Source organism: Equus asinus, chromosome 2 (genome assembly GCF_041296235.1).
Source record: "Equus asinus isolate D_3611 breed Donkey chromosome 2, EquAss-T2T_v2, whole genome shotgun sequence".
Lineage (NCBI taxonomy): Eukaryota > Metazoa > Chordata > Mammalia > Perissodactyla > Equidae > Equus > Equus asinus.
The window spans coordinates 162,132,586-162,146,108 of record NC_091791.1 but is presented as its reverse complement, the minus strand read 5'-3'; the positions used below and the strand labels follow the sequence as shown (position 1 = coordinate 162,146,108).

The 13,523-nt window shown below is 36.4% G+C and overlaps 2 protein-coding genes across 2 annotated transcripts; both read right to left on the bottom strand.

Annotated features, from left to right (window-relative positions):
- Window positions 1-251: 251 nt before the first annotated feature.
- On the bottom strand, window positions 252-1,190 carry LOC106835194 (olfactory receptor 4K14-like). Its single transcript, XM_014847367.2, has one exon. It carries the CDS (start codon window positions 1,188-1,190, stop codon window positions 252-254), a length of 939 nt encoding a protein of 312 aa, XP_014702853.2.
- Window positions 1,191-12,271: 11,081 nt separating this feature from the next.
- LOC106835195 (olfactory receptor 4K17) lies at window positions 12,272-13,273 on the bottom strand. The gene has a single exon (XM_014847368.3). The coding sequence runs from the start codon at window positions 13,217-13,219 to the stop codon at window positions 12,272-12,274; it is 948 nt and encodes a 315-aa protein (XP_014702854.3). The 5' UTR covers window positions 13,220-13,273.
- Window positions 13,274-13,523: the final 250 nt, after the last annotated feature.

Genomic DNA, 13,523 nt, shown 5'->3' with positions numbered 1-13,523 from the left:
ACTTAAAGGCATAGGGAGACTGATTAGATAATTCTCTCATAAAAGAGGGACATTAAGTTTAGAGAAATATTTCATAATGTTCTACTGGTTGATTAATAAATGTTGAAATTCCTTGAATTATATTAACCCTATTCCTGCACTTGGAGACAGGCATAACATCTAGATATAAACTGAATATGTAGAATTTTCAACCTATTTTACAAGGTCAATGTATTCTCAATTTGAAGTGCTTACAGTGAGGTTTCTGGGCATTAACTATTTCCCTTGGAGTGCATGTAGTAGCTTCTGAATCTCTTCATAGCACTTTTTATGTCTTTATTTCTCAAAGTATAAATGGCTGGATTTAGGAGAGGTGTAATAACAGAGTAAAATACAGCAAGAAACTTGTCCACCCATGTGATACTGAGTGGCCACACATAGATGAAGATGCAGGGCCCAAAGAAGAGCACCACCACTGTTATGTGGGCAGCACAGGTGGAGAGGGCCTTAGACGCACCTGTTTTAGAGCTTTGGTGGACAATGAGAAGAATGTATGTGTACGATATCAGCAACAACACAAAGCAGGTCATAGCCAGAACCCCACTATCAGCATTCATTAATATTCCCAAGTTATAGGAATCCATGCAGGCAAGCTTGATTACCAGTGGTATATCACAGAAGAAGCTGTCAAGTTCCCTGGGGCCACAGAAAGGCAACTGCATAATCACAGTCATTTGACTCATGGCATGCACAAAGCCAATGGTCCAGGAAGTCGCCACCAGCCCAATGCATTTTTCCAGGCTCATAATGGTTGAATAGTGGAGTGGCTTGCAGATGGCCACATAGCGGTCGTAGGCCATTACCACCAATAGCCCCATCTCACTCCCTCCAAAAATATGCACAAAGAAGATCTGGCACATGCAGCCTCCAAAGGAAATAGTCTTGTTTTCCCTGAGAAAGTCTGTGAGCATCTTAGGCGTAGTGACTGAAGAAAGCCACATATCAATAAAGGACAGGTTAGCCAACGAGAAGTACATGGGGGAATGGAGTTGAGGGTCAATGATGATTAAGATCGTGATGAAAATATTTCCAGATATGATGATCAGGTAAAGCATAAAAAATATCATTAAGAATAAGACCTGCATATTCCACGAGTGGCAAAGTCCCAGAAGCATAAATTCCGACACTACAGACAGATTTCCTTTATCCATTTTATTCGGTATGTCCTCAAAAATAATCTAGAGAGAAGGATAGATTGCCAGTTAGTGGGATGGGAAAGGGTATTTAATTTTTAGAATTTGGTTGAAATTCTATTTCATTGAAATTTACATTTCATTGAAAATTAGCATCTATATCTGAAAGAGAAAAGTATAACTGGGAAGACAAATCTTGGTAAAAATATTCATGGTATGCCCCAAAGAGAAGCTAAATGCCTAAGATTAATTTCCCAAGAAGCAGAGTCTGGGATGGGATTCTTATGCAAATACTTAGTTGAGACAGTATTTTCTCAAGAAGGGAGTGAGGAAAGCAGGACAGCAAAAGGAAAGCCTAAGAAAAGATTATAGTGTCACCTGGAAACTAGGATTGGTCTACCACTTCAATAAAAAGAATCTGGGTGAGACACCACCGACAACCATTACACTAAATAACTAAAATTTAAGTCATCTAATTAGGAAGATAATGGAGAATAGATATTGAAATCCAGAGCAAATGATATAGCATAAAATTATAGTTTCTCTGTATTATACATAATGATTCCTTGAAGCCTCATCTGAACATCTTTTATAAGACATCATAAAACTAAATTTTCAGCTTATTACTCCAAAATATATGTTGAGACAACCTTTAGGAAAGAAGCTATATAGAAAGCCATATAATAAATACCTGGGCATGATAATTTGATATAAAATCAACCACATAATTTGTCACTGATTAAGATCGCAATTAAATGGAATTTATTAAGTAAACTAAATATATTAGGAAAAGATGTCAGTGGAGAGTTATGTGACAAAAGGATTAACCAAAGTGGAAGATAACTTGAACTCAGATTCTGACTTGAACTCTGAACAGAAACTCCTTATGAGTCAAGCTTATCAATACAAGATGTTTACCTTCAATTATATCAGTTGATGCTAGGAAATCCCTAGCTTTTGAAATATTGCCATAAAAGTATAAATATATATTTTTACAGACATGTATAAGCAAAGTACATCTTTGACTATTAGTGCTGAGTGAACATGAAGTTAAAACTGTAGAGATTGCCAATTATTTACCTCTAAATATACTAATGATATTATTTATATTCATCCTTAAGTAAATTGAGAATTTCTCTAAAGCCAGACGGCAGAAAGATAGTTGCCTATTTTACTTCCCTCTTTTTAATTTCTTTCTCTTACCTTTGTTTTATTTTTTCTGTGTCTCATCCTCTTTTACTCTTTGAAATCCCAAGGTTGGTGCCAAGGAAAGCAGGTGAACAACGAAAACAATTACCTCTCATGAGCACTAGTTTCTCCTTCCCTTATGCTGAGAACTCAGCAGCATAGATTAAAGATGGAAAGAAAGGTCTTCCTAAAGAAATTAGGTAAAGCACACATTTGCTGTGGAAAAAGGGACATGTGATAATAGTCTCACAACTTAAAAATAAACATACCCTCCATAATACAGATTTGTTTAATTTCTAAAGAAAATATCCTGATATTATACCCAATAGACTTACGTCCCCTGAGAAACTTGAACAATTTGACCTTACCTTGAAAGTTAATTTTTGTCAAAACAAACTTTCCAGGACTAGTTTTCAATAACTAGTTCTGTATCTGTTGGGATAAATGACATAGACAATAGCTAATAGCAAAAGCAGGATTTCAACTGTGTTTGAGACAGGAATCTGCTAAAAGATGAATATGTATATTTCTAGGAAACAATTTACCAATAAAAAATCATAATGTTTTTCATCAGTTTTGAAATTGTTAATATTTTATAATATTGGTGGATTAATTATATTACTTAATATTAATCCCATATTTAGGACAATTAGTAGGATAACCATGAACTTTTTAACTAGTCAGATCTGGTCTGAAATCTAACTCTATTACTTGTTGACCTTTTGACCTTTAAATCCATTTTCTTTTCATTTCCTCCTCTGTAAAAAGACAGCATTTGGTCTAATAGACTTTTTGAGAAGATAGATCAGAAAATATACAGAGGGGCTGGCCTGGTGGCTTAGCGGTTAAGTTTGCGCACTCTGCTTTGGCGGCCCGAGGTTCACCGGTTTGGATCCCAGCACAAACCTTCACACGGCTCATCAAGCCGTGCTGTTGCAGCATCCCACATACAAAATAGAGGACGGTTGGCACAGATGTTAGGTCAGGGCAATCTTCCTCACCAAAAAAGAAAAAAGAAAAAAATGAAAATATGCAGAAAGTACACAAATTTTTCTGGTATATAGCGCATGTTTAATAAATATTAGTAGTTTCCCTTCTTTATTCACTAAAATGCAATTTAAAGCAGTACAATTTCCAAAGCTTACTAGCAATACTCTTAGTGAATTTACCATCTGTAAGCAAAATATATAGAATTGTTTTTCTTTAAATTACTAACCTTACATTTTCTCTAAATTAACGAGCATAAGTTTGGCAATCCTATAGGATGTACAGACGCAAAAAAAGTACGAGACATGCTGCTAGCTTTCCAGTAGCTTAACAATTTTTTCATCTTTCACTTCTACTTTTGTCCAAGAGGCGTATTAATATTTTAAGAAGAGCTACAAGAAGCAATAGGGCATTCTATTAAAGCACCTTTGGGATTCTTACCTTTGGAATTCAAAGAGAATTTTCACAAAAGTGGGTAATGATAACTTTGAGATTAGCGAATGTGAAAAACTAGGGAAAGGAGACACATTGTGCTACTCTTTTAGAAGTATTAAAATATAGCAACACGTTTTTCATCCCCTTTTAGATGAAATGCCCTTCCATTAAGATTTTTTAATAATAATAACCCTAAATCTGTGACTTTTATTTCTACAAGGAGAAACTTGGGCTCAGAGAATTTCACCAATTGCCTGAGATACACACTGGGCGAGGTGCTCAGGGAGGTAGTCCTAGTTCCTTCCACTAGCTCGAGTTGCCTTCCTATTTTCTCTGGTTATGATTTTAATCCTATTTCTGTAGTAATTGAGGTCTATATCACTTCTCATTGGATCTATAACACTTTTTACTTCTAATTTTATGTTAAAATTTATCTTAGCCTGTAATACTCCATCTGATATGAAAATCTTTATCTTCTTAAATGACAAGGACAATTTGAGCCAGATAGGTGGAAGTTGCTAATACCAAGTAGCTGTCAAAGAACTGTGATCTCCCAAAGCACCTCTGAGGTACTGCATTATGGTGGCATGTACACCACTGTTAAAGAGAACATAGAAATTCCAGTAGGAATAGGATAGGAGGAGAAAACCCATGAATTATCCTCTTTAAAGATCAGAAGCTAAACAAACCATACTCTACTTCAAGCAAGTGGGCATGCAGGAAACAGATACATAGAAATATTTTTAAAATTATTTGGAGAGTCGCAGAAAGCATGATATAACTTACTAAACACAAATTTTCTCTAAGACCAGATTATTTTTCCCGCTTCTCTCTGAGGTATGAGATAACATCCATTGTTGGGTGGAGACAGTCTCTGTGGAAGAACTTTCTTTCAGACTGATATATATTCAGCACTGGAAAGATCCCCTTGGGTGAAATTTTTCTATTCTATGTTCTGGGCAGAACAAGAATCATGAAAATTGTTTACACTGGACATCTCTTGGGGACTTTTTTGTCAAGGGTGATAACTTTTGCATATTTCGGAAATAAGAACAGGGAGACAAGAAAAATCACATATACAGCAGCTATGGATTACACATTAGTGAAGTTTTAAATTATTTTTCATTTAACCTGTAAGTAGTAAGTAGATGTCTTACGCAATCTTTTTTGTTTTTGTTTTTGAGGAAGATTAGCCCTGAGCTAACTACTGCCAGTCCTCCTCTTTTTGCTAAGGAAGCCTGGCCCTGAGCTAACATCCAGGCCCATCTTCCTCTACTTTATACGTGGGACACCTTCCACAACATGGCTTTTGCCAAGTGGTGCCATGTCGGCATCCAGGATCCGAACCGGTGAACCCTGGGCCGCCAAGAAGCGGAACGCGCGAACTTAACCGCTGCACCACCTGGCCAGCCCTGTCTTATGCAATCTTAATCTATAACTAGCTATATATCCTCAAATTCAATTAGATTTTATTTTCAGTTGCATGAGAAATCATATCCTGACCCATGTGATACAGGACGACCAACAGAAAACTCTTATATGGATGGAGTGCCCTACTGCATGCCTAATGCTATCTAAATAGCTAGGTAATCTTGGTCGCCTGACTGATCTGTTTCAGTGTTATCTATGATTACTCTGAGTTCCTGACAGTTCTGAACTGGCTGTCAAATTATTAAGATATCTTCAGTTTTTTTTAAAAAGATATCGATGTTAGTTTAAAATACATTTATTTTGACCTTTTAGATTTTCAAAATAATTTTCCTGTGGTGTAATTAACATACAACAAACTGCACATATTTAAAGTGTAGAATTTGATAAATTTTTACATATGTATTCAACCATGAAAACATCATCACAATAAAAATAGTGAACTTATCCGTTATCCATTAGTCCCCAAAAGATCCCTTGTGTTCCTCGATAATCCTCCTTTCCCTTCCCTCCACACATCCTCCCTCCCCAGATGTCTGCTAATCTGCTTTCTGTCTCTATACAATAGTTTGCATTTTTTAGAGTTTTGTATAAGTTGAATCATGTAGTATCTGGTCTTTTTTTGTCTGATTTCCTTCACTCAGCATACTTACTTTGATAGTTATAATTTTGTGTCAATAGTGCATTCCTTCTTATTGCTGAATTGTATTTCATTGACGTGTATGCCACGATTTATTAATCAATTCATCTGCTGAGGGGCATGTGAGCTGTTTCCAGTTTTGGGCTATCATAAATAAAGCTGTTATGACCATTTGTGTAGAAATCTCTGTATGGCGTGAACCCTTTAAAATTTATTAGGACTTATTTTATGGCTCAGAATATGGCCTAACTTAGTAAACGTTCTGTGTGCATTTCAAAAGAATGAGTATTCTGATGTTTTTGGTCAAAATGGTCTGTAAATGTCAGTTATGGCAAATTGGTCCACCGCGTTCTTCAGTACATCTCTGGTGAATTTTTGTCTACGTGTTCTATCAATTATCGAAAGAGAGGCATTTAAGTCTCTAATTATAATTTTTGTTTATTTCTTCTAGCAGCTCTATCAATTTTTGCTTCATATATTTTAAACCTCTGTTATTAGGGACATAAGTACTTAAATTTCTATGTTCTGATAATTGACGTCGTTCTCAACATGAAACGGTATTCTATTTTTTTTTTTAAATATTGGCACCTGAGCTAACATCTGCTGCCAATCTTCTTTTTTTCTTCTTCTTCTTCTCCTCGAAGCCACCCAGTACATAGTTGTATATTCTAGTTGTAGATCCTTCTGTTGTGCAATGTGAGCCTCAGCATGGCCTGATGAGCAGTGCCATGTTTGCGCCCAGGATCGCGGACTGGTGAAACCCTGGACCACTGAAGCGGAGCCTGCAAACTTAACCACTTGGCCTTGAGGCTTGGCCCTGAAATGGCATTCTTTATCCCTGGTAAGATTCTTTGCTCTGAAATATATTTCATCTGATATTAAAATAGCCACTGAAGATTTCTTCTGATTTGTGTTAGTATGGTATATATTTTTCCATTCTTCTATTTGTTTAATTAATAAAAGAGACTTTATTTTTAGAGTAGTTTTAGGTTCACAGTAAAACTGATTGGAATGTACGGAGAGTTCCCATTTACCTCCTGCTGCCCACTACACACAACTTCCTCCACAATCCACATCTCACACAGCAGTGGAGGATTTCTTACCATCAGTGAACCTGCATTGGCACATCATTATAATTCAAAGTCCATAGTTTACATTTGGGTTCTCTCTTGGTGTTGTACATTCTATGGCTTTAGATAAATATATGATAACATTATAGTAACATACAGATAGAGACACTGCCCTAATACCCTCTCTGCTCCACGTGTTCATCCCTCCCATGCCCCTAGCCCCTAGCAATCACTGATCTTTTTACTGTCTCCATAGTTTTGCCTTTTCCAGAATGTCGGATAGTTGGAATCATACAGTTTGCAGCCTTATCAGATTGGCCTCTTTCACTTATTAATATGCATTTGTTTTCTCCATGCCTTTTCATGGCTTGACAGCTTATTCCTTTCTAACACTGAATAATATTTCATTTTCTGGATGTACCACAGTTTATTTATCCTCTACTGAAGGTCATCTTAGTTGCTTCCAAGTTTTGGCAGTTATGAATAAAGTTACTGTAAAGCATCTGTGTGCAGGTTTTTGTGTGAACATAGGTTTTCAATGCATTTGAGTAAATATCAAGGAACATAGTTGCTGGATTATATGATAAGAGTTTGTTTAGTTTTGTAAGAAAATGCCAAACTGTCTTCCAAAGTGTCTGTACCATTTTGCATTCCCATCAGCAATGAACCAGAGTTCCCATTGCTCCACATCTTTGTCAGCATTTGATGTTATCAATGTTCTAGATTTAGTCACTCTAATAGGTGTATAATGATATCTCGTTTTAATTTTAATTCCCTATTGATGTATGATGTTAAACATCTTTCATAAGCTTATTTGTCATCTGTACATATTTTTAGTGAGGTTTTTGTTCTGGTCCTTTTGCCTGTTTTTTAATCAGGTTGTTTGTTTTCTTTGTGTTGAATTTTAAGAGTTCTTTGTGTTTATTGGATAGCAGTCCTTTATTGGATATGTCTTTTGCAAATATTTTCTCCAAGTGTGGCTAGTCTTCTTATTCTCTTGCCTTTGTCTTTCACAGAGCAAAGGTTTTTAATTTTCATGAATTCTAGCTTATCAATAATTTCTTTCATGGATTGTGCCTTTGGAGTTGTATCTAAAAAGTCATTGCCATCTTAAGATCATCTAGACTTTCTCCTGCACTGTATTCAAGGATATTTATAGTTTTGTAATTTACATTAAGTCTATGATACATTTTGAGTTGGTTTTGAGAAAGGTGTAAGTTCTATGTATAAATTCATTTGTTTTTTGCATATGGATGTCCAGTTGTTCCAGCACCACTTGTTAAAAAGCCTATTTTTATTCTATTGTATTGTCTTTGCTCCTTTTTCAAAGATCATTTACCTATACTTATGTCAGTCTATTTTTGGATTTTCTATTCTGTTCCACTGATATTTGCCTATTCTTTTGCCAGTATCACACTGTCGATTATTGTAGCTTTATAATGTGTTAAAATTAAGTAACGTCAATCATCCAAATTTATTCTTCTCCTTCATCCTTTCATTTTTAAACAATCTATGTCTTTATATTTAAAGTGAGTTTCTGGTAGGTAGTATATAGTTGGGTCCGTATCCACAAGTGATATTTGTTTGTAGTTTTCTTATTTTGTGCTGTCTTTTTCTGGCTTTGGCATCACACTAAAATTGCACCCATAGAATGAGTTGTGAAGTGTTCCCTACTCCTCTATTTTCTGGAAGAGTTTGTGAAGAATTGGTGTTATTTCTTCTTGAATATTTGATAGAATCCGCCAGTGAAGCCATCAAGGCCTGGACTTTCTTCTTCTTCTCCTTCTTCTTCTTCTTTCTTCTTTTCCTTCTTCTCCCCAAGTCACCCCCAGTACATACATAGTTGTATACCCTAGCTGTGGATCCCTCCAATTGTGCTATGTGGGATGTCGCCTCAGCACGGCCTGACGAGTGGTGCCATGTCCACGCCCAGGATCCAAACCAGTGAAACCCTGGGCTGCTGAAGTGCAACATGTGAACTTAACCACTCGGCCACAGCACCGGCCCTGCCTTTTTGTTTTTTGAGAAGTTTTAAAATTACTAATTTAATATCTTTATTTCTTATATGTCTGTTGAGATTTTCTGTTTCTTCTTGTATGTTTTTAGGTATTTGTCCATTCTGTGTAAGTTATCTGATTTGTTGACATATAGTTTGTCATAGTATTCTTTTATAATACTTATTTTTTTAGGGTTGTCATTGATGCTCCCAGTATAATCTCAATTGGTTTAAACAATAGGCCCTGGACATGGACTTTCCATGTTGTTCTCCAAATAAAGTGAGTTTCCTCAGTCAGGACCATAGAGCTTCTAAGCACTGCTGTCTCCATACTCACCCTGGGAGCACCTCCATAACATGGAGCTAGAGCCAAGAGGGGAGATTGTAGTCACCAGTTATTAAGGCCTGCCTTGGTCCACCTGGAATAGAATCTCTTTGTCTCGGGTCTTGAGATTTGAGGGACAACGGGAGTTGCCTGTCCCTATAAAATGTCCCACATTTTATAGTGCAGTAAAGAACTTTCACAACACAGAGCTGGGAGAAATAGGAGCAGACTCTAGCTTAAATGTCACAGACTCCTCTTGTTCTTATCAATATCCAGTAGATTTTCTTGAATAAATATTTCTTAATTTGTCTTACTCTGGTCATTTTCCAGAGAATTTAAAGGGCTTATTTTTTTATTTGAAAATTTTGTCCAGTTTTATTGCTGTTTTTCTGAGAAGATAATTTTTCCAAACTGTTCGCACAGCCATTCTGGACGTCCTGGTTTATTCCTTTTTATTGCTTAACATATAGATAGATCACAATTTGCTTATCCATTTAGATTGTTTCAAGTGTTGGTGATTATGAATTGGACTGCTATGAACGTTTTCAAAGTCTTTGTGTGGAATGGAGGTAATAATTGGTTCCTTTCAGAATGTGGTTACACTGGATAGCAGTGCCTAAAGATCCTGGTACTCCAGCTAGAACCCAAAATCTCCAGGTGCAGTGTCTTATAATTAGAACCCGTTACACAAATGGAACTTTGTTCAAAGTTGTTCTCTCCTGTTGACCAATGCTCTGAAATCTCATTACAGTATGATCAAAGTATGTCTAAAAAAATTACACAATGTGTACATTTTATGAGTCTCTCAGGCCATTTCTCTGTCCTTTTCCACTTTTATCTTTATCTATTCCTGGTCTCAATACCCATCAGGACATCATGTCCCCAGGGCTCTGAACTCAGTGGGTTGTCATAGAAGACGGGAGTTAATAAATCACTCATAGTCTGATACGCATAACTGAAAACAAGCAAATATGTTACTGTTTGTATTTTTCTATATTTAAATAATGCATTTTTTAAAAGGAAATGGTTTTATCACTAAAAGAATGACAAAAAGTAGTGGAATTTCAGGTCATGTGGCAAACTATACTGAGTGAAGATTTTGGGGAAGGGACTCTTCTGGGCACTATTGAACATCACCAACTATGTGTACATTTGTATGTGGTCTATGTATAAAGCTATCCCTGTGCTTCCTCTTTTGGCAGTGGCTAAAAATATATGTCACGGACATGTCAAATAGAACTCTGACCATTCTGGGACACAAAGGAATTCTCCAAATGCCATGGCTTCTTTCCTACTCTCTAGTAGTTGTTGTGGCTGACTCAGAAAATCCATTACAGTTACCTAGCTACTCTTCAGTATATTAATCTTTTGACTTGGAAGATAGTAGCCAAGGAATGGAGGTGTGTGCATTTATTGTAGAATAAATGTGTGTGTTTGTCTCTTATGCTGCTTCTGTTTTCATTATTATTCATATTCCAAAACTTTTGATTTGCTTTGTAGATTGGGAACATTATTTTCTTCAATGGAACATAGGAAAATAATTCCTAAGAAATTTGGAGTCTATCAGAAATGCATTCTGAGATAGCTTGATCATGGGATAAGAGACTTACCTGCTATAAAAGTTGAGTTTAGTTCTCAGCTTTTGCCATTCATTTTCACGTATTGTTGTGTAATTCAGATTATTTTCTTTCATTGAGTGCATACACAGGATTATTTTCCTACCACCTTTTGTATCTGTAACTATAGTTGTTGCCACTACCTGAAATTTCTTCCCTAAAATTTCAAGTTCTTCGATTATTATTAAATTCTAGTTTCATAACTGTGGTCAAATGATATGTAAAAGTAGAGAAAATAACCTACCAAAAATGTGTATTAATCATCTTTTGCTATCAGGACTCCATTTTGCCTACAATTAGACTCATTAAACAGATAAAATACAACTTGTAAAGCTACTGATTTTTATCTCATCTATCAATGCCATGTATTATAGAGAGGGATAGATAAGTTGTGAATGAATTTATTCAAGTTCACAGCTATAGAAAGACCACTGAATTTTGTTTTACTAATGGGAATTAGTAGCGATGTGATGGTATCCAAATGTCATTACATTAATTCCCTAGAAAAGAATAATATGTATAATGGAATTGATTACCAAACATCATATTTTAAATTCAAACTACTCAAGCTAAAAATCAGTGTCTTTCTGAATTTTATAATTTAGAGTCAGGATCATAGTTTCTGAAATTGAGATATGTAGGGGTATAAAGATGGGAGTAAGATTTGATAATATTAGCAGGCTTAAAGTCTTTTTGGAGGCAACAAGAAAAATGTGTGTACTTTGATAGTGTAGGTAGATACTGAAACTCAGAATTACTGTTTTCTTAGGAGGCACCACATGTGAGTGCTGACTCAGACATTAATATTGTTGAGAAGACAGAGCCAAGTCTGAGCCCATAATAAGCAACAAATCATTCTCACTACAGAAAAATGTGATAGATTTTCGGAGGATTCACTTTATTTTCCCTTTCAACCAACAACATTTTGATACCCAGTAAAGCATATATTTACCAACTCTTCTTAAATATGGGTGAGGTTTTTTGTGGGGTTTTTTGAGGAAGACTAGCCCTGAGCTAACATCTGTACCAATCTTCCTATATTTTGTAGGTGGCTCACTGCCACAACAACGGCCTCTGATAAGTGGTGTATTTCCACACCCAGGAACTGAACCCAGGCCACCAAGCAGATCACACTGAACTTAACCACTAGGGTTAACCACTAGGGAACTTAACCATGGGGCCAACTCCTACAAGTGAGTTTTTTTACTTGACAGTTTTTATAGTTCAGTCAGCATTGTTTAAAAAAATAAAACCATTTTTTTGTTGTTGGCACTATATTCAAAATACCATTGAATGTCTGATTTTTATAATTTTGCTGTTTTACTTGACTTTGTAATTTGTAATAACAATTTTTAAAAGAAAACCTTAAAAACCTTTAAAAATACCCTATTTCTATCTAAATTATATCTTTAATCTAAGTATCCTCTCTAGAACTTAGAAAAGCACCCCACAGTGTCTTCATGGCTGTCTTCATTTCTTTGTTTCGCAGAGTATAGATAATTGGGTTCAAGATAGGAGTGACAATGGTGTAAAATACAGCAAGGAACTTATCCACAGAGTGGTTGCTGAAGGGCCAGATGTAGATGAAGATGCATGGGCCAAAGAAGAGAATCACCACCGTGATGTGAGCAGTCAAGGTGGCCCGGGCTTTGGACTGCCCAGTAGAAGAGTGGTTCCTAACGGTTAGGAGGATCAGACTGTAGGAGATAAGCAAAATTACAAAACAGCTCAGAGAGATCATCCCACTGTTGGCAACAATGACTATCTGCACAATGTAGGTATGTACACAGGCAAGCTTAGCAACCAGAGGCAGATCACAGAAAATGCTGTCCACTACATTGGGACCACAGAATGGCAGATTCACAACAAAGGGTATCTGAAGTCCTGAATGAAGGAGACCTAAGAACCATGAGGTCACGACCAGCAAAACACACACCTTCTTGTTCATGATGGTCGTGTAATGTAGTGGCTTACAAATAGCCACATATCTATCGTATGCCATAGAGACCAAAAGTACCATTTCAACTCCACCCAATAAGTGAAGGAGAAAGATCTGTGTGAAGCATCCAGCAAAGGAAATGGTCTTCTGCTTTTTTATCAAGTTCACAATCACCTTAGGGGTGATAAAGGAAGCAAGGATCATATCCACAAAGGAGAGATTCCCAAGGAGAAAGTACATGGGAGTGTACAAGTTTGGGATGTAAAACACTGTGACCACAATGAGAAGGTTACCAGAAACTGTGGCCACATAGATAACTGAGAAGAGTGCAAAGAGAAGAAACTGTATATCCTGGGAGTTGGTCAGTCCCAGCAAAATGAATTCTGACACTTGGGACTGATTTAGTTGTTGCATGGACTCCATTGTATGGTTTGGTCTGGGATGACCTGTAGAGAGAAAGAAGAAAGCACTAATACTATGGAGGTTGCCAAGCTTTTTCATTCCTTTAAGTCCTTTAATAATCTCATTTGACTTTGAAATTTACTGTTATGCCCTGTTCCTCTAAGAAGGAGGACATATAGTCTAAACTGTCTACTTCTAACCCTAGCTTATAAGCAGTATCCTATTCATTTCTCTTGGTTCCTGTAAGCAATCCATGAGTTCAGAGGCATGTGCTTTGTCTTCATAGGTCAAAGGAGATACTACCATCTTCTGAAGCTTTGTGTCT